General features: G+C 38.6%; 1 protein-coding gene across 1 annotated transcript; it reads left to right on the top strand.

The window, feature by feature from the left end:
• Positions 1–73: 73 nt before the first annotated feature.
• Positions 74–27,365, top strand: Plekha3 (pleckstrin homology domain containing A3). The gene is made up of 8 exons (XM_042688329.1): positions 74–420; positions 5,147–5,263; positions 10,131–10,286; positions 13,720–13,856; positions 15,763–15,927; positions 19,414–19,457; positions 21,933–22,045; positions 26,048–27,365. The coding sequence occupies exons 1-8, from the start codon at positions 381–383 to the stop codon at positions 26,173–26,175; spliced, it is 900 nt and encodes a 299-aa protein (XP_042544263.1). The 5' UTR covers positions 74–380; the 3' UTR covers positions 26,176–27,365.
• Positions 27,366–27,981: the final 616 nt, after the last annotated feature.

Here is a 27,981-nt window from a genome sequence, read left to right as displayed (position 1 = left end):
GCCGGCCCCTTTCATCCAGGAAGTGAAAGCGACGTCGGGGTCAATGAAAACAAACGGGAGCCCGTGGCGGGGGAGGGAAGGCGGGCGGCGGGCCGCGGAAGTGCGAGCCGGAGGACCGCCGTCCGTCGTCGCGCTCCAGCCGGCGCCGCCGAGGCTCGCCCGGGGATGTCTGAGCGCGCGCCTCGCGGCCCCCGAGCTCCACGCGGCGCCCGGAGTCCCTGCCTCTGAGGGCCGCCGCGTCCCCGCGGCGCGCGCGGCCGGAGGGCGGTTTCGGGCCGGCGGGGGCCCCGGAGGGCTCCGGGGGCGGCCCAGGCCCTGCGCCTCCCGGATCAGCGCGGCCGGCGCCGGCCAGGAGGATGCGCGCTGCAGGGCTCTGAAGCATGGAGGGTGTTCTGTACAAGTGGACCAACTATCTCACGGGTACGGGGGCGCCGGCGCCCGCGGGGGGTGCGGGGGGCCGCGGGGATGGCGGGCGCGGGGCGCTCTCGCCCCCGGCTCGGCCCGCGGCGGCCCTCGTAGCGAATCCGCTGCCTGCCGGCCTTCCTTCCTTCCTGTCGGCGGTGGGGCCCAAGTGGCCTCGGCGGGAGGGGGGTTCGAGACCGCGCCCCCCGCTCGAGGGTGGGAAGTGCCTCCCGGAGCACTTCTTGCCGGAGTCCTAGCACTTGGGGTGGCCTTCTGGAGTCCGGGCGACATTTCCCGGCCACCCTCGGTGTGTGGGGCCGTCTCTGATTTTACTGGCACACGTCGTCGTCGGTATTGTTTGTTTCTGCTCCTAACTTAAGTTGTCGGGGTGTGGGCCTGGAATGGGCCCGTGGTGGCCCAGGCTTCCTTTTCACGAGGTGTTTTCCGTTTTAAGTTCCCGGGTAGCAGTCCACTTGTTGCGGTTGCTGCCGCGCCGCGTGGCGTGGGCCGCGGAGCTCCGGAGAACCCTCCCCGCGCTTGGGGTCCGGGGAGGTCTCCCGAGGCTTGGGGGTTCAGGCGAACGCCCGGACCTGCTGGGAGAAGCTGCGGCCCGCGGGAAGGGAGCAGGCCCCTGGGGCTCACCTGTGGAGGACTTAGCAGAAAGCTCCAGGAGTTAAGGTGTTTCCTGTAGAAATGAGAGGCCAGTGGGGAGCGGATCCCCTGACTGTGGGATTGCTGGCCTGGCTTTTAAAAGCAATGTGAATTTTAAAACACTTATTATTATCGCTATTATTATTATTGCTGGTCCTAGGGCTTGAACTCAGGGCAGGGCCTTAGGTGCTCTTCCTGAGCTTATTTTACGCAAGGCTAGCCCCTGACCTCTTGAGCAACAGTTTTTTGTGGTTTTGTGGTTAATTGGAGATGGAGTCTCATGGGACTTTCCTCGGATTTTTCTGAGGACTTTTCTTCATCCTCAGATCTCACTGAGTAGCTAGGATTATAGGCGTGAGCCTAGTGCTGGTGGCACAAACAGCAGTTTGTATTTAGAATTGTAGCTCACTCTTTGCTGTCTTCATTCAGCTAGGCCAGAGTGATCAACTGTTTTATCCTGGAGGGGTCTTCCAACTTCCAAAACCTAACATGTCACCAAAGTGGAAGGAGGGGGATGAACTTAAAGTACTTTTGAATAGTAAACAGATTTCTTGTTCCAGCATAATAGGCAAATCATGTCCTGCTGCCCACTTATTCTACAAAAACGCTTGAGCTCCTGAATATGGTACCCCAATGTGTGCCTGATCTTGTGCCAAATCAACACGTAAACTATATAAAGGCGTAAGTAGTAGTTGTCCCTTTTAAGTTAATTAGGATGTGAAAGCTAGATTTGTAGCAGTTTATTAATATTTGTGACACACTGATGATTTAGAAATATATGGATGACATGTTTTAGCTGGAAACATATAAATCAGAAGGCAAATATTTTTTTACTAAGCATTTTTCACTTGGGTGGAAAAAGTCTTTTTTTTTGGAGGAATTCCATTTTTAAAATTTAGATTTGGCTCCATAGCATGCTAATTATTAATTTTAGCTCACTTGAGGTCAGAAAGTTGAGCTTCTATTCAGATTAAGTGGTTTTTAAGAAACCTTCTGGTGTAATGATAGTGTTATTTGAGATTTTTTTAAAAAATGAGAACAAGTGTTTCAGAAACACTGTTAGTTTGAGGGAGAAAAACAATATGCTTTTCAAACAATTTCTAAAAGGGTATATCTTATGAATTTACTTTATAGGAATAGTCCTATTTTGTATAAATGTGTGAATCACACACTTTTAAAGAGATAGTAATTACAGTGATGCAGGCTTGCAAAATCGTAGTATGTCCAGTAGGCCCGGGCAGGAAACCTGGAGTGGAGAACTATCTTTTTACCACACCGTGTTTAATGATTTGTTTGTCAGAATGATTTATTTGGAAAGGTAATATTCATTTCCTCATTTTTTCAGTAACTTGAGAAATACATTTCCTTAAAGTTTTCATTTCAAAAGAGTTTACTTTTTAACCTGTCAGCCCTCTTTAGGAAATATGGTGTTTTTTTTTTTTTTTTTTGTTGTTGTTGTTTTTTTGGGTCTGGGCCTAGACGCTGCCCCTCAGCTCTTCAGCTCAAGGCTAGCGCTCTACCACTTGAGCCACTGTGCCACTTCCGGCTTTTTTCTTTTTGCTTAAGTGGTGCTGAGGAATTGAACGCAGGGCCTTATGCATGCAAGGCAAGCACTCTACCGCTGAGCCACCTTCCCAGCCCCAGGAAATATGGTGTTTATAGCCATGACTTTTCCAGGCATCTGAATGAAGGTCGCTCTATTTTTTTAAATTAATTAAATAATTTATTATTTCCCTTTTTCTGAGCTATTATGCATTTCCTGCCGCTCCCTCCTCCTCCCTTACCCCCCATCCATCATGGTGATACTGGAGTTTGAATTCATATATGGTAGGCTGGCATGTGCCTCTATCTTTGTTTTCACTGGTTGTTTTGGAGACAGAGTCTTGTTTTCTGTGCCTGTTGGACCATGATCCTCATATTTTAGCCAGGGATGACAGATTGCCAGTTTAGCTTCCTTTCATTTAGGTGGAGTTTCTGCTCAGGTTAACTTTGAACTTTGTTCCACTTATTCTTAGCTTTCCAAGTATGCTTATTCTCAGCTTTCTCAAGTAGTTAGGATTAAAGCTCTGGCACCCAGCTACAATCTGTTTTCTTAAGGTATACTAAGTTAGGTTTAACCTTTTAAAGATGATGGCACTATTTCAAATGTCTTTCAGTTAAAAAAATAAAAACAACCTTTAGGTGTGCTAAATTCTGTGAAGATTTGAGAATGATTCACCCATCTGTCCTATCATAGTACTACCTGGTCCTTAAAAAACTGAATTGATTAATTGTATAGCAGGCTGCCAAAGCACCCAGGATTTTAAAAATTAGTTACAGAAAGGACTTGGACAGTCATACTGCCTCTAGCAGGGTCAGTGTGTTGCTGACCAAGTTGCATGCTTGATAACATTTCAGGGGACATTGAGCCGCTTGATAGAAGAGTGGGAGTTGGGCCTTGAGGAGACCGTCATCCTGTCACCAGGTTTACCTAAACGCCAACTCTGTGGTGGCCTGTGTTCTATTCCTGGGCAGCTATCAATTAAATGACGGATTGTAAAGTTTCTAACACTTCTGCCTTAGCCATATAGCAGCAAAGATGGGAAAAGGGAGGCTGGGAAGAGTGTGTAAAAGACTATAATTCTTTTAGATTTCACTTTATGCAAGGGCTTTTGCTTTGGCACCATCTTTCATAAGAGAAGCGAAGGTCATGTTGCAGAATTAGAGGGCTAAGTTTTACTTGTGAGATCACTGTGCTCTATTTGTTTTGGAGACTGGGAATTTTAGGGATTTATTGAAATAAAAGATTTGTCCCAGATTATCCAACAAAAATAGTAGTAGAACTGGGACTCAAATCCCTGTTGTTCATAGCATTTTTCTATTATTTTACATGAGTATCCCTAATCTGAAATGCTCCAAAATCCAAAACTTTTTGAGTGTCAGCATGATTCCACAGTGGGTAATTCCACGCTTGACTTCATGTATCTGGTCACAGAAAACCCTACAGGCTATGTGAATAAGGTGAACAACAACCAAAAAAACGGAAATATATTTCCTGTTTAGGTTTTGATCTCATTTCCAAGATATTTTTTTATTTATATGCAATACAAACTCTAACATCTCATATGCTTGGGGATTCCAAGCACTTTGAATAAGGGAAACAAAGTCTATATCTCATAATTCAAACTTTTTTTTTTTTTTAAGGAAAAGAGATAGTTTTGTTAAACTCTGTGTAGGGCTGTAGTTGAGGCTAGGATTGTTACAGAGAAAGTTGTGAGTTTAGAATAAAAATATTGCTCTATGTCAATCTTTTTTTTTTTTTTTTGGTTCTGGTTGTGGGGCCTGAGCTCTGGGCTTGGGAACTGCCCCTCAGCTCTTCAGCTCAAGGCTAGCTCTCTACCACTTGAGCCACAGCGCCACTTCCAGCTTTTTTCTTTTTGCTTATGTGGTGCTGAGGAATCGAACCCAGGGCCTCACGCATGTAAGGCAAGCACTCTACCACTGAGCCATCTTCTCAGCCCCAATCTAAAATTTTTTACCAACAAGAGATTGTAACAAGGGCATTTGGGGAAAATGTTGGCCATTAAACATTACATTGTTAGCTAAGCGCTGGTGGTCCTAAGCTTACTGTGGCCCTGTAAGCCTGTAGTCCTAAACCACTTTGGAGAATAAGATCTGTGAGACCCTTATCTCCAGTTAACCACCAAAAGCCAGAATTGGAGCTGTGACTCAAGTGATACATTGCAGACCTTGAGTAATAAAGCTCCGGGACAGTGCCCAGGTCTTGAGTTCCAAGTCCCAGGCCCTGCACACACACATTTTAGAATATTATGTGAGAACCAAGAAATACTATGTATGGTAAGATTTGGAATCATGATAGTTTTCTTTCTTTCCTTTTCCCTGTCTTTCCTTTTCTTCTTCCTCCCCCCTCCCTTCTTCTCTTCCTCTTTTCCTCCTTCCTTCATTCTTATAGTTCTAAGATTTGAACTCAGTGCCTTGGCCTTGCTAGGCAGTTGCTCAGCACCACTTGAGCTGTAACCTCAGCTGTGAAATCACAGTTTTTTGTGTGATAAAATAATTGCTTATTAACTTTTGTTATTTATGGTATTTTCAGGTTGGCAGCCTCGCTGGTTTGTTTTAGATAATGGAATCCTATCCTACTATGATTCACAGGATGATGTTTGCAAAGGGAGCAAAGGAAGTATAAAGATGGCAGTGTGTGAAATTAAAGGTAAGTGAGATGTAGAGTTTGAGGTCAGTAACAGGTATCTATAGCATGCTCCAAATGAGAAAAAAGCATTTCTGTTTAGAGATTTTCTAATAGCATTTATTTCCTTTGTAATTAGCCATGACATTTAGTATTGTCAAAATACAGGTTTTGGTAATTCTCTCTTGAAATTAAAATTAAAATTGTGCTAATCTTCCAATTTGGACTTGAAAAATAATTTCTGTGGTAGCTACTTCTGTGTTATGATGTGTCTACATGTGTTGTGTTCCTTCTTATGGAAAGGGTGTTCTAAAGATTGAAAGCTGAGCTCCAAGCATGACTGGGCCAGGTTGGTAGGGCTTTTGTTAAAGTATAAAGTTGGAATCATATGCTTCTGGGTGACCAGGATGGATTCCTTTCCTCCTCAAAGGGAAGAAATAAAACAGTAAGACAGACCATTGGTTTATTCCTATATTTGGTTGCGTGCTAGAGGTGAAGGAGTATAGAATGAAATCAGACAAAATAATAATGAAAAGACTTAAATTCTTCAAGGAAAATTAGAATAGTAGGGAGTGAATATTACATTTCTTGTGCCTCCTTTCTTGCTTCTCTCCCCATATTGGGGTTTGGACGCAGTGCTTTGAGATTTCTTTGCAGACACTTGACTCATGCTTCCAGACCCTTTTGCTCTAGTTTACTTTTCAGATAGGGCCTTGAGCATCTGTCTGGGGCTGACTTTGTATGTCCACTATACATGACTGGCTTATTCTTTGAGATGAGTTCTCTCTCTGTCTCCCCCACATTTCTCCCCCTCTCTCTCCCCATCTCCATTCTCCCCTCTTCTCTCCCCTCTTCTCTCCTCCCTTCTCCTCTTCCCTCCTCTCTCTCTTCTCCTCCCCTCCTCTCTCTCTTCTTTCTCTTCTCTCTCTCCTCTTTCTCTCCTCTCTCATGCCTATGCTGGTCCTTGATTTTATAATCTATCTCTACCTCCCAGGTACCTATGATTACATGTGTGAGCCACTTCTCTGGGTTAAGGATACTTCTGACATGGTGAACTCTGGTTCAAAGCTATGAAATACTCCAGAATCATCTTACTATTCTATACTTGTTCTTAGATTAAACCAAAGCAGTCTCTGTTGCACTGTCCTATATTTTCTAGGGCTGGATTACTACTTCTATCATTCGCTGTACCTCTTCTCTCTATTCCATTCCTGCTCATCTTCAGGTAACTCTTAGTAAGATTTATCAAAGGAAACAAAGACAATTTCCTATTTTGAGTGTATATTCTTTTGCTATAGTTGTGACTCCTCATCTTCATTGAAGATTTACTACTTGGTTAGTTTTTTTTTTTTTTGGTCAGTCATGGGGCCTGAACTCTGGGCCTGGGCACTGTCCCTCAGCTCTTCAGCTCAAGGCTAGCACTCTACCTTTTTGAGCCACAGCACCACTTCAGGCTTTTTCTGCTTATGTGGTGCTGAGGAGTCGAACCCAGGGCCTCATGCATGCAAGACAAGCACTCTACCACTGAGCCACCTGATCAGCCTAAGGGCTTTTTTAAAAGAAAACATTATTTTTTGTTATTGATGATGTTTACTTTTTAATTAATTAAGTAATTTTAGTCTTGCTTTGTAGCCCAGGAGGGCCTCCAGCTTACTGTCAGTGTTTGGGGATTTGTGTAATTTATTTCTAGCTATGCTGTCATTACTGTAACAGTTTTCAAGTTGTATTTTGGAGCTGCCTTATGAACCCATTTATGAATATACAAGAAAAGCACCTTCACAGCATTAGTTGCTATTTAAAAAGTGGTGGTTTTGTCTCATCTTTGATTTAATCCAAATTTAGTTCGATCAGATATCAAACTAAAACCATACTCCAAATTTGTCTTTCCAACTTTGAGAATATTTAAACAACAGCTACGGAATCCTCTGTCATTTCTAAAACAGTTTTAAACCACATCAACATCCTTGTTGTTATTGTTTAAAATGATGAATTTATTAAAGAATAGCACATAGGTTACAAATCTCAAGTAGCAGTTAACTTGAGAAGTGTTAATTTCTTATATAGCTAGCACTGAGATTAAAAAAATAAGATATTTTCAGTAGATCAGAAGGCTGCTCATTGGGGTGACTTTAGTCACTAACTCTTTGAAAGTTAACTGGTTACCTAGTTTTTTTGTTGTTGGTGGTCATGGGCCTGGGTACTTGCTGTCCCTCAGTTCTTCAGCTCAAGGGGAGTGCTCTACCACTTAAGCCACAGCGCTACTTCCTGTTTTTTGGTGGTTAATTGGAAATAAGAGTCTCACAGACTTTCCTGCCCCGTCTGGCTTTGAACCAGGATCCTGATCTCAGCCTCCTGAATTGGGTAGCTAGGATTACAGGTGTGAGCCACCAGTGCCCGACTTCTTTTTTATATATATAAAATGTTACTAGCAGCATAATCCATTTAATGTATATTAACCATCCAGCTCAATAGTGTTTAAGGACAATTCTTACCCATTTCCTTTATCAAACATAAATCTACCTTTAGATATACATATCTGTATACCTAAAAAAGAAGGGAATTTGTGAGGCATTGAGTATTTTTCTTTTTATATATATATATATACATATATATATATATATATATATATATATATTTTTTTTTTTTTTTGGTCAGTCGTGGGGCTTAAACTCTGGGTGCTGTCCCTCAGCTCTTCAGCTCAAGGATAGTGATCTACCACTTGAGCCACAGGTCCACTTCTGGTTTTCTGAATGGTTTATTGGAGATAAGAGTCTCATGGACTTTGCTGCCTGGGCTGGCTTTGAACTGTGATCCTTAGATCTCAGCCTCCTGAGTAGCTAGGATTACAGGCATGAACCACTGGCACCCAGCTCATACGTTCAGTTTTTACAGGTGGTCAAGAAAACATTACTGCTAACATTTCATTAAAACAAATGGCACAACTTTATTTAGAACTTTGTTAATTCACATAGGGATGTCCACAGTGGGGTTTTGCAGAAGAGAGAGTATGAAGTAATCTTCCAAGAAAACAAAAAAATGGGAAGCTTCCTAGCCCCGGAAGCAGGATGAGATGGTTGGCAAATGGAAGGTTACTAAGATAAGTGGAGTTGGTGGGTAAACTCACATAATGAGATTCTTGCTGAAGACAGGCACCAGTGAGCAGTTATTCCCTGGAGGACAGTGGGAAATGAATTTGGTCAGATAAGTAGGGGGATGAAATACAGGAGGGGGGGGTGTGTGTGTGGGGGGGGTGGGGTCTGAATTACTAACTTAGAGTTTTTGAAAATAGATGTTACAAGGATGAAGATGAGAGTTCAGTCCAACAAAGGATCCAAAGGAGCCTGGCTAGAATTTGGCCAACGGGAGATTTTTTTTTACAGATGATGACAAAGTTTTGCAAAGTTCTTTTTATTAGCTTATTCAGTTAGCTGAATAAGAGAGTATCAGTTGTTCTATGTCCTTGCCAAAACTTCATAACAGTTTTTAAAGTTTTAATTTTTTCTAGTTCATGTAGTGGTCACTTGTAATTTTAACTCAATATTGAAAGATAGTGACTATGTTTTTTAGATATTAATGTCCCATTTGAGTGTTTTCTTCTTTTAAATTCCCTTTTCAAGTCTATCCCATTTTCTAAACTTGGCTTGTTCCCATTGATTTGTAGGAGTTCTTTGTGTAGTATGGATAAGTCTTTTTATGGGATATACTTTCTTCTACTCTAGTTTGGGTTTTATACTGTTGTTGTGGTATCTTTTTTTTTCTTTAAATTTCAAGTAGTACAAAGGAGTTTTAGTCAAAGTCAGAATTATGAGTATAGTACATGCTTATCAATGTCACCTCTTCCATCAGTCTCCCACATCATGGCATGTTGACCAACACAAGTACTTAATATCAAGGAAGTCCAGTTTGTGAATTTATTTACTTTTTTTTCCTTTTTCTTTTGTGGTACTGAAGTTTGAATTAGGGGCTTTTTGTCCTTACTAGGTAGGCTTAAGTCATGCCTCCGTCCCTAGTTACTATAGTTAACTTTTGAGATAGGGTCTTACATGGAGTTGGCATAATATGTATAGATACATATACATACATGTTTTTGGCAATACCATGGTTTGAACACAGAGACTCATGCTTGTTTAGCAAGTGCTCTGCCACTTGAGCCATATCCTTAGCTCTTTTTTCCTTTAATTTATATTTGGAAAAGGTTTATTTTTTTGTCCAATTCCAGCCCTGACTATCTATGTATTTATCCCTCCTGTGTAGTAGAGATTACAAGTATAACTATCACATCTGACAGATTTGTTGAGATGGGATCTTACTAATGTTTTCTCTGGGCTGGCATCAAATTGTGATCTTCCTGATCTCTCTCCCTCCTGAGTAGCTGGGGTTACTGGTATGAATCACTGTGCCAGGCCTGTCATAATTCTCTGTAATTCTTTTCTCTCAAAAATAGCAGCAAGTTTATGTTTATAGGAGAGAATATGGAAGGGAGAGCTTAAGGTCTTCAAAAGTCACACTCCAGGTTAATTATGCTTATGTCATGGGATTCTAGTGGAAGGTGGCCATAATGATCACTTATTGCACTTCCGCAGTATGCCATGCACCGCCTTGTGCAGTGAAATGTAGACTTCCAGTGATACGTGTTGCACTCATTGTACATGTATCTCAAGGCAGTACTCATGTGGCCCAGTAGCTAATTGTCTGTTTTATCTTCCATAGACTTCATTTAGGTCAGTTTAGGTTTGTAAGAATGGCAGGTTGGAGAGTGCCCTGTGTGGTGCCTTTGCCTGGTCATGAATTTGTTGCCGGATTTTTGTGAAACAGCTGATACTGTGTAGAGTGGTCACTGGTTGTTTCCATATCACTTAAGTCTAATTGCATTTTTTCCTTTACCATCTAGTCCATTCAGCAGACAACACAAGAATGGAGTTAATCATTCCAGGAGAGCAGCATTTCTACATGAAGGCAGTAAATGCAGCCGAAAGACAGAGGTGGCTGGTTGCTCTGGGGAGCTCCAAAGCATGTTTGACTGATACTAGGGCTAAAAAAGAAAAAGGTAACTAGTTTCTTTTCTACCTTGTGGTAAATCTGTTTTCTTAAACTTAAAAACCAAAGTACTCTGCTCATGTTGAGAATAATTTATAGACAATGTAGGAAGATTTACATATATAGATCATCAGAGCAGAATTTTGTAATTACGTAAAGGGACAAATTTGGGGCAAGGGTTCACTAAGTAAGCTATTGCTTCTATAGGCTGATCTATTATGTGATCAGTAAAATGTTAACAAGGATGCTTAATGATGTAAGAAAATTTCCAATGTTAAGTGATCACTGAAAAAAGCAAGACTCAAAATTGCATATAGTATTAGCATTCATTGACCAGCACAGGCAATAATGTAATAATTGGTTGTCTTTAGAAAAGGATTTTATGAGGCAACTAACTTTTCACTATATATCTTTAGTATATTTTAGCTTTATCATGAACATGTTATCATTTGAAAAATATTAGATAAAAATCATAAGCATAGCAAATGGTTTATGGTATTATTCAAATAGGTGAGGATATAGTATGAAAACAATGGCTTTATCCTGGAATTACCATCATAGGGTTTTTCTTTTCTGTATTTTACATTCAAAAATCAATATTATTGAGTTGGTGAAGGCAACAAATTATGGATATTAGAAATGGAGAATGTAACATAGAATAATACTCCCAATATATGAAAGAATATCACGGATAAAATATGGCTAAGGGTAGGATTAGAAGGAATGTATATTCATAATAGCTGAAAGGCAGAAACAGCATTTCTAGTTGTCTATATAGATGAATGGATTAGCAAAGCGTACAAAACGTACAATAAGATACTCATCTAGAAACTTCAATACATTCTACAACGTGGATGACCTTAAAAACCTGGTGCTAAGTGAAATAAACCTGTTACCAAAGGACAGATACTGCTGCATGAGTTCACTTAAATGCAATACAAAGAATAGTCAGATTTATCCAGAACCTAGAGTGATGGTACGTACCAGGGTCTGTAGGGTGGAGAGAATAGGATTAGTGTTAAAGAATATAAGGATTCTGTTGGGAAAGATGAACAAGTTCTGGAGGTAGATGATAGCAGTTATTATACAGCATTTTCATGTACTTAATTCCTGTAAACTGTGTTCTTGCAAACAGTAAATTTGTCATATATATTATGTATAATGTATATGTAAATATGTGTGTGTGTGTGTGTGTATATATATATATATATATATACACATACATATATTCATTGTGTGTTTGTGTGAATTGGTTTCAGTTAGGTCAGATGTGCAGATAGAGCTGTTTTGGTGCACTCTAGCAAAGTGGCTTTGCAGCTACACTAGAAAGCAGTGCTTCTGGCCAGCTGAGGGACAGGAGAGACACCAAATTTAGCCAGTATTCGTAATTACTATTTAGTATTGGCTTGTGAGTGTCTGAGATGGCTGGATATTTAGTTTGACTGGAATTATTAACAAGAAGAATGTCAGTTAATATATTAAAAGCTATGAAGATGGCATAATGTGCTAACGAAGCTGTGAAAAGACTAGAGGAAAATAAATATTTATATACAATAGCTTTAATGGCCTCAAAGATAAAAACTTTTGTATGTCAAGCCCAGTTCACAAAAGAAGAAATACAGTTTTCTAATGGAAGAGGGTGAGTAATGGGATGGAAAGATGTTATATAAAAACATCCAGTGATAATTACCTTGCCTGGAAGTTAAACTGTGTGCCAGACATCTGACTGTTAAGTTCTTCCATTATCTAAAGAGAAGCTGTTGCTCATGGAATAGATCATGTGCCCCCTAGTGTTGAATTGATAATTGCTCTTTTTTTTTTTTTTTTTTTTTTGCCACTGATTTAGCTATGTGAGACTTCACTCTTTTCTGGGTCTGAAGCCTGGTCTCGGAATGTGCCACCTCCTGTGCTTTGTATCAGTGCAGGAGAAATTTTGAATAGCTATGTATAAAGCGTAAAATAATATATATTATTTTGTTTCTTTAGGGTTGGGAAATCCTCACCCTCTCATATAGAAATATGAAAGCAGACTTTATCCTGAAAGTGAGATTGCAAGTCTTTTTTCTTTTCTGTTTTCTGTTTTTTCCCTCTATTTTCTAAAGTTGTCATTCAGTGTACCTTTTTTTTCGTCAAGTGTGGGACTTGAACATGGCCTGAGCACTGTTTCTGAGTTTTTTTATTCAAGGCTAATGTTCTACTACTTTGCGCTACAGCTCCATTTCTGGTTTTTTAGGTGGTTAATTGGAAATAAAGAGTCTCATGGACTTTCCTATCAAGGCTGGTTTCAAGTGCAATCCTCAGATCTCAGTCAGCCTCCTGAGTAGTTAGGATTACAAAATAAGTGTTGGCGCGTGGCTTGAGTATTTCTTCTCCTTCTCCTTCTCCTTCTTCCCTCTTCTTCTTCTTCTTCCCTCCTTCTCCTCCTCCTCCTCCTCCTCCTCCTCCTCCTCCTCCTCTTCCTCCTCCTCTTTTTTTTTTGCCAGTCCTGATCCAGAGCCTGGACACTGTCCCTGGGCTTCTTTTGCTCAAGGCTAGCACTCTACCACTTGAGCTACAGTGTCATTTCTGTCTTTTTCTGTTTATGGAGTACTGAAGAATAGAACCCAGGGCTTCATGCATCCTAAGCAAGCACTTTGCCACTAAGCCACATTGCCAGCCCTTGAGTCTATCTTTTACAGTAAAAAATTAATATTAAGCTTGGTGCTGTGGCTCACAGCTACTCAGAAAGCTGAGATCTCATGTCATAGTTCAAAACAAGTCTGGGCAGGAAAGTCCATGAGACTCTTTATCTCTTAATTAACCACCCAACTTGAAGTGGAGCTATGGCTCAAAGAAGAGCACTAGCCTTGAACAAAAGAGCTCAGACAGTGCCTAGCCCCTGAGTTAAAGTCCCATAACTGATCAAGAAAAAAATTAAGTATAATTTACTTAGTGGAGGGAACTAAATTATGGATATTGGAAATAGAGGCCACAGATGTAACTTACAACAATATTTCAATATATGAGAGAACATCATGGGTAAAGTACAGCTAGCAAGAGGATTAGAAGGTGAGCTGAGTGCAGTCTGAATCTGGCAATGTGTTGATCTTTCCAGGTTTTTTTTTCTTTTTTTTTGTAATCACACCAACTTTTCCCTTGGTGTTTTTTTTTGTGAGGTGTACTAGGTGTGTATTCTGTAGTTTACTTGTTTGTTGTGGTCTCTTGGGAGCCAGTTGGGAGAGAGAAAGCAACTGTTTTGATACTAAATATTGGCAATTGTCTTTTTGAAATAAAGAACTTATCCCTCTAAAACAACAAAAAGGTATTTCTTATGATTTTGTGATTCTTGTCCAAAGTTTCAGATTTCTTAAGCTTATAAATATTTGTTTATTGCCTTATGTTTAAAATAATTACAGTTTATTAAATTGTCCAAAGAATATAAAATAGTCTAATAATCCTTTCAGAAATAAGTGAAACCAGTGAATCTCTGAAAACCAAAATGTCTGAACTTCGCCTCTACTGTGACCTCCTGATGCAACAGGTGCATACAATCCAGGAGTTTGTCCACCATGATGAGAATCATTCACCTCCCAGTATAGAGGTACCAAAGAGCATTCCTTTGTGTCTGGTTGTACTTGTACTGCACTGGAGCATCCTCAGTCATCCTGTCTGATGACAGAGAAGCAGTTTTCACCAGTTATTTCCAACTCTTTGGGGCTCTTCCTGCTGTAGACTGTCTGGAAATGTATTGTTATCTTGTCTTTCTCTGTGCCAGAGAAGCATGGAAACAGCACATTTCTTCAGTGAAACAAGGCCTGTTTTTTTTTAGCCAGTATGAAAAATTTAGAGGTTAAGGTGGGAAAGGAATACTTCAGTTTTTTTCTCAAGGCTGATTGCATGAGTTCATTGAACAAATTGCTCTTTTTCATTTGGTAATAAGGTCTCACCTTCAGTTACTGAGATATGATGACTTATCTTTATAAAGAAGTAGCTTAACATAAGAGGTTGAGCCAGGTGCCCAGTGGTTCCACACCTATAATCCTAGCAACTCAGAAGGCTTAAATCTGAGGATTTTGATTCAAAGCCAGCCTGTGAAGGAAAGTTTGTGAGACTCTTATTTCTAGTTAACTACAAAAAATAAATAGGTAAATAAATAAATACAATTAAATAAAGCAGAAAGTGGAGCTGTGGTTCAAGTGGTAGAGTGTTAACCTTGAGCAAAAAGCTAAGGGACAGTGCTTAGGCCCTAAGTTCTAGAGCTCAGTATAAACACACAAGAAGTAACAGTTCTCAGAACAATAACATAGAATTAAAACTTCAGATTCATATGCTATGAATTGGTCTCAGGTTTCTGGTAAAGGAGGACCAGTGAACAAGGGTTCACTTTCTAAGATAAAGGCCATCATGGTTCCCAGTCCTCTTCTTTATTAAGCAGAACTCCTTCTCCATCTCCTGTGCTTTTTCCTGTTGGAGAGTAGTGCTATGTAAGAAAGGCCTCATTTGGAGCATGTTGAACTGATTCTAGTTCCCTGGAGATAGGTGCTTTCATACTGCTCCAGCAGCTCAATCTGTGACAGTATCAGGGACCCAGGCCCTTTCTGCCAATCTTGGTATATTGAATTAAAAAAAAAATTCTTACGTGTCAACCTTCAAGGGACTTGTTAAGGGTACAGAGAGGAAAGAGGGTGGCCAAAGTGGAAGGATGGAAGGAGACATCCTTAACTTTTCCTTGCTTTTAAAATCAGGGAACAAAAAATCCTAGAAACTGCAGTTTTGTCTAGTTCAAAGGAAACTAAGAAAAAATAAATTGACAATAATTGATAAACTGGATTGTAGAACAGCCGTGACTGGCTTAGATACGTCTATATCCTGAGGGTCAAGACACCTGTCTACATCCCGAGGATCAAGACACTTTGCTGTTGTGTACAAAATTGAGATTTTTTTTTTTAATTCTACTAAGGAGCATGTCAGAAAATAGATGTAGAACAGACAGGAATTATTCTGGTACTGAGTAACTGACTAACAGAGTTTTCCACTTTAAGAAGTCTGAAGGAGAAAAAAATAATAGAATAACAATTTAGGTTACATTTTATCTACTTTTTTGAGGGTAAGAGTCTCACAATGTAGTCTAGACTGGCCTCAAACTTAGAATTGATCCTCCTGCCTCAGCCTTCTGAGTGCTGGGATTTCAGGTGTATGCCACCATATCTGGCTTCTAAAAAAGATATTTTTGACACATTTTCCCAACATTCTATATAGTTTAAGTATGTGACATTTATTTTTTCTCAGAATTTAGTTTCAAAAATCATTTTCCCAAGAAATAGCTATTTCTCTTTATGCATTGGTTTAGCTTTCTTAGCAGTGTATTTAAATAAATTGTTAGGGTGTTTAAAGGTAACCTAGTAATGTGTCCACTGGAGATAAAGTTTCATCATTTGACTGTGAGGATTTGTATGATGCCATGTGGTTCTATATGAGTCTACAAGCTTTTATGTGTAATTTTTCAGAACATGAATGAAGCCTCCTCCTTGCTTAGTGCCACGTGTAATACATTCATCACAACCCTTGAGGAATGCGTGAAGATAGCGAATGCCAAGTTTAAACCTGAGATGTTTCAACTGCCCCATCCGGATCCCTTGGTTTCTCCTGTGTCACCTTCTCCTGTTCAAATGGTTAGAAATTCTTGCTGTTCTAGAGATGCCCTGTCTGGATTTTCCTTTGTTTTTATTTTTTGAGGGTGAAAGTAACAGTGGGCAGAAGCCATTAGCAGGCTAAGTGTGTTGGTATTCTGTAGAGAATTTTCAGTGGAGAGTGTCATATGTGTGCCAGTGTGGGACCCTTTCTCCCCCTCGGAGGGGCTGTCTCAGTGCTGCTGCTGCTGCATCCATTTATACCCCAGTGCCCAGAAAGCATTGTAAAGCATCATATATGTTTGAACAGAAAAGTTGGCCACATGCTTCTACTTGGTAAACATTTTAATTCACATAGGTACAATAAACCAGAGCTTTAATCAAGTTGAAAGGGGTTTAAAATATGTTCTAGGGGAACAGTGTTCTGTGGTCAGCATTTCAGTTTGAGCCATCTGACTAGGCAACTCACTTAATCACCTGAGCTTTGGTTTCTTCCTCTGTAAAACAATATTTTCTGTGTCAGGGGGTTGGTGGATCTGACTGGCTTGATGATAGGAGCTTAATACTCTTATTGATCATTCTGAATAACAAGAACTCTTTGTTGGGGGTAGAGGATTTGTTGTCTTTTTTGGCATGCTGCGGGGAATCAGTAGGTGAGGTAATATTATATAAAACTATATATATATATATATATTATTATTTTTAGGAGTTTATTTGTAGGAGGTTGAGCATCACAGGGCTACTCTTAGCTGCTACCTGAAAACTTGTTAGAAGTACAGGATCCAGTTTATTTCTTACTTCAACACAACCTGGGAAATTTAGTTCCATGAAGTTTGTTAACATTATTTTCTAGTGATGAACTAATAGTGCCCTTTGCAACATGGGTGCCATGAAAATGACACTTATGATCAGATTAGTTTGGGAAGCTTTGTTTTTAACCCAATGACTATCCCAGTTTCATAGGGACAGTCTCCTAGGACTTCTTAGAGCCCCTCTTTATATTGAAGTGTGTTAGGAATCTGAGAGGGAGAAGTACATGGTGTTTCTGAAATTTGATAGTTGAACCTTTTTTGCTTATTTTTGAGTGTCCTCTCACAGTAGAACACAATTCAACATTGCTTTTTAGAACAACTGAACCTACTATAACAGACTCTTAACTGTTAACATATATACAGTTGAAAACAGAAGCCATTCTTGAGAGGAATGTTTAGTGCTCTGTTTCTGAGGTTAATACAGTTGATAATTGAAGGTTTGGTTGGTTTAAAGACATGCTTTGTAAGTGTCAAATGCACTAAGCTCAGTCAAAGCCACTGTAATTTTCCAACAATCTACTCACCTTGAGAAGAGTCATGTGCATATTTATGTGCAAGAAACTGTAATAGCTCTTTTAAAATAAATAAAAAATTAATAGAAATCTCACAAATTCTTCTAGGAAATATCAGGGTAGAGGCCACTTCTTTTTCCACTCATACTAGTTTTGTTTGAAATAAAAAGAATTGTGGGTTATGTAGTTTTTTTTTTTTTGATGAGGATTTAGGGCAGACAATCTTCTAAGATAAACTATTTTTTAAAAAGATAACAAGTTATTGGGTGTTGGTGGTTTGCCCCTGTAATCCTAGCTACCCAGGATTGTGATTTGAAGCTAGCCTGGGCAGGAAAGTCTATGAGACTCTTATCTCCAGTTAACTGCCAAAAAAAGCTGGAAGTGGACCTGTGATTCAAATGGTACAGCACTAGTCTTGAGCATAAACACCCGTGAAGAGCATTTAAACCCTGACTTCAAGCCCCGGACTAACAAAAAAACAGAACAAAAGAATGACAAGTTATTTATATGAAAAACACTTTTCATATGAAAAAGCTAAATATTCAAAAACTGTTTCATTTGGTCTTTATAAACAATTATGTACTTTAAGCTTATGGAGTCTGTCTTAGAATAAACTTATATCTAACTTGATTATAAATCATCTTGAAAGCACAGATAATTGTTGTTCTGACCCAAGGAAGGTTTGGTTATTGTAGTGAGGATATCATGGATGAGTAATCCCAAAGGCAATAGTTACTATTAAGAGAAAGTCTACTTGCATCTTACTGTCTATAATATTAGCGATAACCTAGATTGCAAGTTGAGTGGGTCTTATCTGTTATCATTTCAACTGGGACTTCTCAGTAAGTAGCAACTCATGTTCCAAATGCCATTTTTATATGACTTAAATGTTAGACATGGGCTCAATATGCAAAAGCAGCTATCCTAAATCTTTGGCATAAACTTTGCTTTTCTGTTTCCTTGTTAAATTTGGGGCTAATCTGGTTTTATGTGGCTTGTTCATTTTCATTCTCTGTCTTGCACACACATACACTCTCTTTCTCTCTTTGTCTCTCTCTGTTTCTCTCTTGGAACTGGACTTTGAACTTGGCTTTGCACTTGGTATTCGGATATCTTCATCATTTGAGTCATGCCTCTATCTCTTTTGCTTGGTTATTCCTGAAATAGCTTTTTCCATGGGCTAACCTAGATTATAATCCTCCTATTTATGCATCTCATTTGAACTGTAATGTAATGACAGGTACATGCCACATTTCTTTTGGGAATGGTACTTGAAAACTACTTTTTTGCTTGAGCAGATTTTGAACTGTGATCCTCCCAATCTTAGCCCCTGAGTAGTAACTAGGATTATAAGCATGAGCTACCATTCCTGGCTCCCTTTATTTTTTGATGGGGTAGTTGGATCTTCTAAATTACATTTAGTGTTTGTTATTATTTTTTAAATGCTCTGATTAATCATATATTTCTGTTTTATAAATAGAATCTTTAACCTATTTAAGGCTAGACCTTTTCTGAATTCTGTCAAGACTTCAATTACAATACATGAAACCATTTTTCAGAACATCTCATGTCAGCTACCTAAATAATAAATGGTAAAGAGAAGCTTGCTACCAGACTTCACCAGCCGTATTAGAAAGGAGACATTTAATTATTTTGTGGTTTGCTAGGTACTCCTTTTTATCACAAGTAACTTTATGACTAGTTATATATGTCCTGGTTTTATATTTTTATTCACATACTCAAGCATATATAAAATTTGGCTCTTAGTATTGACGGAAAATTGTGGCTTTTTTTTTTTTTTTTTGGTCGGTCGTGAGGGCTGAACTCTGTGCCTGAGCACTGTCCCTCAGCTCTTCAGCTCAAGGCTAGTGCTCTACCACTTGAGCCATAGCGCCACTTTCAGCTTTTTTCTGTTTATGTGGTGCTGAGGAATCGAACCCAGGGCCTCATGCATGCAAGTCAAGCACTCTACCACTGAGCCACCTTCCCAGCACTGTGACATGTTTTTGTTAAATATTGAGGAAGTTTCCAGTTAATGGTTAAGTTAGGTGATATTGTGGTAATGATGTTGAATCTATAAAAGGTAAGCTTTTTGCCAGGCATCATTTCCTATGAATAAATTTGTGTTAATTATTATAATAGTGATAGAGGTACATTATTCTACTTGACATATGAATTATACTGTTTTAATTTTGTTTTCCTAGATGAAACGTTCTGTGAGCCATCCTGGTTCTTGCAGTTCAGACAGGTAAAACAACCTTCTATTTCATTTTCTTTTTCACACACTTATGCCCAGTCAGGAAAATTCCTTGGGCTTCCTAACAAGTGCTGAGAAATGGTTAAGGTCTGGTTTTGACTTGCTACTTACAAGGTCCCTACAAATATCAATTAGTGCTTAGGGTCCCTACAAATATCAATTAGTGCTTAGTGTCAGGGCCTGGTTTGGGAAAGGAGTCAAGAAAGAAAACACAAATGTATAATCTAAAAGTGAGCATCTTGCTATCTGTTACACTTACTGTATATTAAATGAGTTAACCACAAATTCACACACACACACACACACACACACACACAGACACACACACACACACACACACACACACACACACACACACACACACGAAGTTCAGAGGGATTACTAAGTCAGGTAATGACTTAGTTCATTTTCAACATAGTATCTACTGAGTGTCAATGCTAAATTTATTCACCCTTTGTTCCTCCATTTCTGGGGGCCCTCAAAAATTCATATTTTTGAAATTGAGGCTCTATAACTGACTCTCACTTTCCCTTAACCTTCCCAAACTCCTTTAGTCGTGGTACTGGTGTTTAAACTCAGGGCCTCAAATTCGTTAGGCTGGTGCTGTACCACTTGAACCACAGTGCCAATCCTTTTTTGTTTTAGTTATTTTTCTATTAGAGGGTTTGGCACATTTGCTCAAATTGGCCTTAGACCAACTTTTCTATTGCTTCCCAGGTAGCTGGGATCACAGGTACCTAGCACACTACCAACTTTTTGTCCAGATTGGCTTTGAACTATGATCTTCCAGTTTTCTGCCTTTCACATTGTTGACATTGTAGGTGTTGGGATTCACGTGGCCTTATCTCAGCTTTTTATGACATTATAAGTGTTGGGACTCATCTGGCCTTATCTCAGGTTTTTATAAGATTGTATATGTTACAGAGAGACAAAAGAGTTTACTGAAAAGAGAGAAAGCATGTATATTTAAAGTATATGTCAGTACATTAAAAATGTTTACCTTCTAGCCAGGCTTGGTGGCTTACTCCTGTAATCCTAACTTTGTGGGAGATAAAGATCAGGAGCTACCTTAGTCAAAAAGTTAGTGAAACCCCCATCTGGAACAAAGGAGGGGGTAACAGTGTTCGACACGAAATGTACTCATTACCTTACTCATGTAACTAATCCCTTTGTACAGCATCTTTACAATAAAATAATTTTTTTTTAAAAAAACAACAAGCTAGGTGTGGAAACATATGCAGTAAGCATAAATAAGCTGCTGGGCAAACATGTAAGACACTGTTCAGAATATACCTGAAGAACTGGAAGTACTTCTCAAGTGGTAGAAAGTCAGACTGGTGAGCTAAAAGCCCTGATTTAAAAACAATCCCATGCACACAAAAAAAATTGTTTTTAACCTTCTAGATAGATCTTGTCAATATCTTGTTAGGTAAGTTGCCGTGGTTTTTATTTTGGCAAGTAGTGAAATTTTAGTTTCATTGGCTTTTCACTGACTGTTAAATACTGAACCATTTTTTATTCTGTCATAATTTTTTTTTTTGGGATTCGGTTGTGGGGCCTGAACTCTGGGCCTGGGCACTGTCCCTCAGCTCTTCAGCTCAAGGCTAGCACTCTACCACTTGAGCCACAGAGCTACTTCTGGCTTTTTTTTTCCTGCTTATGTGGTGCTGAGGAATCGAACCCAGGGCCTCATGCATGCAAGGCAAGCGCTCTACCACTGAGCCACCTTCCCAGCATTTTTTTTCTTCTGATAATTGTAAAATCTTTAATTGTGTATATCCAAGTTGGTCAGGAAGTGCTTGATTAACTGAACTTTTCTGAAAAATAAAACCTTAATTATAATAATTATTTTTATCATAGAAATGTTTCTAACCTATACTTTATCTTATTTTATGAAATAAGGTATAATGAGCAATAACAATATTTTTCCTGATGTATCATAGTTATTAAATATAATAATGTTGGGCTGTCATAAAATAGAAGCGGATGTGCTGTTAGGTAGTAGTATCTACTTCTGTTTTAGATCTTGGACTGATAAGTTAAAAGTTCTCCTGTCTTCCTCTTTGCCATCTTTATCATCTGCTCTGTGAGTCCACTTTTAACTGTCTTGGCCACCTCTTTGTTTCTGCTGTTTTTAATCAGATGTGCATTGGGTTTAGATATACATGTAACTTCTACATTTTCAGCTATTTGTAGACCTTTGCTTTGTTAGCTGCCTCTACTGGACCTGCAGTAGGAAGACGTTTCTATATTTAGACCTTTTCCTCTTGTTTTGCGCAGGTTCTCCAGGTTATCGCTGAGTTCCAAGATGGCGGGGGGGTTGTACTTTGACTTCTGTATAAGGAGGTTGGACAACAAAATCTTTTTTCACTTAAAGAGAAGTGATTTAAAAAATACCCCAGTTAAGTCACAGTTGTTGTCATTATTTAAGTCATTACAATTTCATGCTTTTTATTTAACTTTCAGGAGTAGCTATTGTATAAAAGAGCCAGTGTCTACACTTCATCGACTCTCCCGATGTCGAAGAACCTATTCAGATACAGACTCTTGTAATGACATTCCCCCTGAAGACTCAGATAGTAAGTTATATAGGTTCTGTTTCTTCTTTTAGCCTGCTCACAGGACTATGCTTTGTAGAAATGAAGGATACTGACATTGGAACCCTGTTCATGCAGAACTCTACACACATTCTATACATACTCAACAGCTGCTCATATATCCTCTGACCAACAGCCTTGTCAACTAGGAAGTGCTGAGGATCACTTTGTAAATATATCTTAGAGATATATTTATTGAATATCATCATCTTTTATTACCGGTACATTTGCATGTAAGAAAACATTGCAGAAGAACCATGAAATGCAGGTAGAATTCTAGTAAAGGTAAGCTCTAACTCCAAAGAACAACAAATCAGCTTTGCCACATTACTTTCATGCCTTAAAATACTTAAGGAAAAGGAAAGTAATTTTGTCTGATGGTGGTGAGCATTCATTCCTGCACTGTTTTCTCCCTATTACAAAGGCAGCATACTGTGATTTTAGGAAAGGTTATATGATTTGTTTAAAAATATTTACTATTTGTCTCTGCTTAGAATATGCTTGGAAAGTGTCAGAAGACCTAGATCAACAGTGAACACAAATACACTATTACAGTTATAACTACATAAGTAGACTTTTATTTTGTAGTCTTTGCTGTCTCCTATGAAACCTGTGGGATAGAAATTATGTATAGTTCTCAATTAAGGAACAAGTTGTGATCTTTTGTAGGTCAGTTTGGAGCAGAGATTTTTTTTTATTTTTTATTTTTTGGGAAAAAGATAATAATTGGTTGTTAGATTCTTTAGGTAGCCTAGGGAGCTCAGTTGAGTCAGTGTATGGCTGAAATGGGAATATGTTGATAATATGAAGATTTGTGTTACTTAGCTGAAAAGATGAATGGATTTAGTTAGAGGAGGTAGAATTCACATAGATTATTCTAAGTGGACTGCTGGCCATTGTCGGATAATTAAAAGTGATGGTATATATATTTTTTAATGCCCATTTAAAAAAATAGAACTAATAACATATTTGTTGTTTCAGATCATTACCCTTTGCTCATTACCATTTTGGCCAGTTTTTTTTCTTTTCTCTTTTGGTGCCTGAACTTGGTCCTAGGATGTCATACATGCCCTACCACTGAGCTGTATTCTCAGCACTCAGTGCCATTTTGAATGTAAGTGTAGACAATCAGTAGAGACATGCCAGAAGGAAAAGGGGTGGAGGTAGCAAGGAAAAATTGTCCTTAGTCAGTTGAGCAATACTTGGAAAAGACAGAGCATTGAAGTTGAGGATGTGTAAAAGCTATTACTTGAAGCAGGTGGTACAAATTATGAATCCTCCTGTGTTTTATGCATCTAAATACAGGTTCCTGAAAGAGTTCTGTATATTGCTGTGTTTCTCTATACGATAATTTTTTTTTTTTTAAGAGAATCATTTGTGATTTTTTGTTTTTGTCGATTATGGGGCTTGAACTCTGGGCCTGGGTGCTGTCCCTGAGCTCTTCAGCTCAAGGCAGAGTGCTCTTCCACTTGAGCCACTGGTGCCACTTCCAGTTATCTGGTGGTTAATTGGAGACAAGAGTCTCACGGACTTTCCTGCCTGGGCTGGCTTTGAACTCAATCCTTAGGTTTCTACCTCCTGAGTAGCTGGGATTACAGGCCTGGCTTTGTTGTTGTTGTCTTTATTTGTTCTTTTTTGCGGGGGGAGGTACGGTCATGGGGCTTGAACTCTGGGTCTGGGTGCTGTCCCTCAGCTCTTCAGCTCAAGGCTAGCGCTCTACCACTTGAGCCACAGCGCCACTTCTGGCTTTTTTCTTTATGCTTATGTGGTGCTGAGGAATCGAACCCAGGGCCTCAGTCATGCAAGACAAGCGCTCTACCACTGAGCCACCTTCCCAGCCCCTGTTGTTGTTGTTTTTAAAAGCTAGCTATTAGCTCTCTTCTTTTTTAGGTATCTTGGTCCTCAATTTTTGAAACTTTTTTTTGCTGGTCTTGGGGTTTGAACTCAGTGTCTAGCACTGTCTCTGAGCATCTGTGTGTTCAAGACTAGCTCTCTATCACTTAAGCTACAGTGCCACTTCCGGCACTGAGTAGTTCATTGGCGATAAGAGGCTCACTGACTTTTCTGCCCAGGATAGTTTCAAACTGCAGTCCTCAGATCTCAGCCTCCTGAGTAGCTAGGATTACATGTGTGAGCTACCTGGCTTGGAAGCTAAATTACTAATCAGTAATTTAGCTTTTTTTTTTTTTTTAATTTTCATTTATTTATTTATTTATTTTTTTGTCTGGTCGTGGGGCCTGAACTCTGGGCCTGGGCGCTGTCCCCCAGCTCTTCAGCTCAAGGCTAGTGCTCTACCACTTGAGCCACAGCGCCACTTCCGGCTTTTTTTCTTTTTGCTTATGTGGTGCTGAGAAATTGAACCCAGGGCCTCATGCATGCAAGGCAAGCCCACTGAGCCACCTTCCCAGCCCTGTTTTGTTTTCTTTTTAAACAGTCACACAGACAGCATTTCAATTTGCCAGAGCTGTTTTAAGTTGGCAGTGTTAGAAATTTCACCCTTAAATTTCTTTATATTCATGTTCCATTAGCGTGAAGCAGAGTATTCTTCATGGATGAACTATATATGTATTTAAAATTGTCTCAATTGATTCCTGTGAAGTACATTTGCATCTCTTTCCTTGTTCTTGATAGTCTAGCACTTCTGCTATGCACTCTACCATTTAAATGGTTTTAGTTTTTATTTTACTTTGTTTTTCAGCTAATGTTTTATGCTTTTGGCCAGGCCAGTTATGGATCATGATCTTTCTGCTTCTAACTCTGAGAAGGTGGGATTCTAGGCCTATGCTATCATGCCTGGCTTGTTTCATCATGCTTGGCTTGCTTTTTAAGATGGAGGACGAAGTCTCACTAACTTTTTTCCTGGGCTAGCATTGAACTACAGTCTTCCTGTATCCACCTCTCAGGTAGCTAGAATGACAGGTGTGAACCACTGTGCTTGGTCTTGTACTTATGTTGTTGTTTTGTTTTCCCCTTTTGGCAGTATTGGGATTTGAATTCGGGGACTTGTATGTGTGAGGCTGCCACTCTGTCATATGGATCACCTCACTAATCCTGCACTTCATTAGTTATTTTTGAGATAGGATTTTGCTTCCTGCCTGATGTGTGCCTAAGCTGCAATTGCCTACTTTTGCCTTACAACAGTCGCTCCGATTACATGTGTAGATCTTCGTGTCCAGCTTCCCTTATGTGAATCTCACAGACTTTTGTTCCCAAGCTGGTCTGAAACTGCAGTTCTTTCCTTCTATTTTTTAAGAAGAGTGAAAAAGCTTTTCAAATAGAAATGGTGTTGGTAAACTCAAACAGTATGTATATAAAGTACTGGGAGCTGTTGTTATAACTTTGACAATTGCATTTTGTGTATGGTAGCATTTAGTATAAAATAACTTACCAGCTTTTAGAAATTCTTAAAATCTGTGTGTGTCTGTGTGTACGTGTGTGTATGTTTATGCACACATACATGCACATTTTCTCATCTTTCTTGCTCATGTCTGGCTCTATTCCACTTGAACCATAACTCTTGCAAATCTTATTAGAGGCAGATCTGAATTTAGTCTTACTTCTGTTATTGACTATATTATATTGGCTAAAACTTATATTTTTTGGGGGGAATCTGAATTTCTATGCCTAGAAACAAAGATGATACAGCATACAGATAAACAGGCAGAAAAAGCAATAGTTAGGACAGGTTAAATTCAGTTCAGCAAATAATGTATTAATGGTCTATAGTATGCCAACCATGGTTCTAACAATGAACAAAAGAAAAATCTTCAGGTAATTTCATATTGTATCTCACATGAACTCTAAAGTTTCTTCTTAGACTATCAATAGTGGAAAAAATCAGATTTTTCTGTGTTAAAAGAATGAAAAATTAACAGGAGTCTAAAAGAATTTCTCATGTCTCTGAATAGGAAATTTAAAAGATTGCACAGAGGACTGGACTTAACATTGATAAGATGTTGAACCTTTTAATCAATTTCTTAATAGGACCTGTTCACTGTTCAAGAAATACACTCAATGGAGACTTGTCATCAGCAACCATTCCTGAAGAAAGCAGACTTATGGCCAAAAAAAATTCTGAATTGGAAGATCCTCTTCTATCCTTCTCTTCCTGAGGAAAATGAAGTGTTCAACTTCCTCTAAGTATTGCTATGCAAAAGCTGCTGTAATTAAACTTGTTATCGGGAGTAGTTTTTCCCTATACTTAGGATTTCTCTGCACTTTATAGAATATTGTAAAATACACAAAAGAAAAATGACCCACATACTTTTGAAGTGTATTTTATCTTTATATAGTTTATTTGCAAGAGTATTTTCCTAATAACTTCACAGTATGAATGTGCATCTTTTTTTTTTTAAATGATGGTGTAACATTTTGACATCCATAAGGACAAATGTAGATATTTTTCTAAAAAAAAAAAACTGTGAGGGACTGACAGTTTGGTCAGTATGTATTGTAGTTTATAGACATGAAATTTCACAAGATTTCAGTTTGATGAAAGTATGATACATGAAACTGTGCCATGGACCAAAAGGTCACACTCATCCTAGCTTAATATGCATAGCAGCTCAATGCTGATTGTATTATATTCCTTTAAACAAAAAAAGGAAGCATTTAATATTCTAGATACCTTTAGCCCAAATTCTATGACATAATGAGAATTTTAAAAAAAACCAGGCTGTGCTGTCCTTCATTTGTGAAGTAGACACTACTGATTTCTCAATACCAAATGTTGGGTTAAAATATTTAATTTTTATTTATTTATTTTTTTGTTGCATCAAAAGATAATTGCATTCTAACTTTTGTGACCTACCAAATTTAAGAAATGTATAAGTTCTTATTTACATTGTTCTACAAAAGAGGCTAAAGCTGTGGTGACCTTGCTCACTAACACCAGAGAAATAAATGACTTTCAATAGAAGAGGAGTTTTAGTGCTTTTTTTTTCTTAAAATAGACATTAAGCTGCTATTGTATTGTTTGCAGCTTTTTAGACTATTAGAGAATTTTTTAATTTATGAATATTTATACAAAAAAGGAATTATGTCATAATTATGGTTCTGTATCATTGAGATGGCATTATTTAATTTAAAGAACAAATAGCATTTTTGGTAGTCTCTGCCCACATATATGTTGTCAAGTGTAATCTACTTTTTGTTTGTTGTTTGTTTTTTAAATTCACTTTGGGGTAATAGTTTTGTCCAAGGTTTTGGATGAGCAGCACTTTAAAACAAATTGGCTTGGTGTTTTTAAGTTAATCATATGCTTAATAAATATGTGTTTTTTGCATTCAAACTCACCATACAATACATTGTATTTTTTACATTTATTGATTTCCTGTGTACTATCCTGTAGTGTTCTGTATTGATTTCATTTTGTTTCCACATTTAGACCTGCTGCTGAAATCACATGAAGCACACACTTAGCTTTTTTTGCCTATGAGCTTAGAATGGAATGGCCAACTAGTAAATATTTGTAATTTAGTGAATAAATCTTAAAGTCTTTCTTCTTTAAGTTTAAAACAAATATAGATAATCTATACACGTTAATTTTGTACTTAGATAAACTGTTTCTCAAAGTGTGATTTTAGACGCATAGATCATCAGAATATTCCATGTTAAGTGGCATCTTTCCTGTTCATATGTTATATTTCATGTTTTGTATGACACAATTGGTAATATACAAGTTTTTCAGGTAGTTCATGGATAGTCAGAGTTTTTTCTTGGTTTTTGCATGTTTTTATATTAGCAGCTTGCATAGGGTAAAACCATGAAGAACAAGGTGCTATTGATAAAAAGTTTTTTAGGTGGCTAAGTTTGTTTCTTTTCCTTTGTGAGATTAATATTTTTTGAGACTATAGATTTATAATGAAGTAGTATAAGTAGTATTTGAACTTGGAAAATAATCAGCTATATCTCTGTTG

The sequence above is a fragment of the Dipodomys spectabilis genome, unplaced genomic scaffold (genome assembly GCF_019054845.1).
Source record: "Dipodomys spectabilis isolate Male_0828 unplaced genomic scaffold, ASM1905484v1 ptg000115l, whole genome shotgun sequence".
NCBI lineage: Eukaryota > Metazoa > Chordata > Mammalia > Rodentia > Heteromyidae > Dipodomys > Dipodomys spectabilis.
The sequence above is the reverse complement of the archived record's forward strand: the minus strand, read 5'-3'. Positions and strand labels throughout refer to the sequence as shown.

What these genes read in the sequence shown, in the direction of transcription:
- Plekha3 (XM_042688329.1), top strand. Translation starts at nt 381, where the DNA reads ATGGAGGGTGTTCTGTACAAGTGGACCAACTATCTCACGG. An exon ending in TAGGGCTAAAAAAGAAAAAG is followed by an intron (nt 10,287 to 13,719) that starts GTAACTAGTTTC and finishes TAATCCTTTCAG; the next exon opens with AAATAAGTGAAACCAGTGAA. An exon ending in ATTCACCTCCCAGTATAGAG is followed by an intron (nt 13,857 to 15,762) that starts GTACCAAAGAGC and finishes GTAATTTTTCAG; the next exon opens with AACATGAATGAAGCCTCCTC.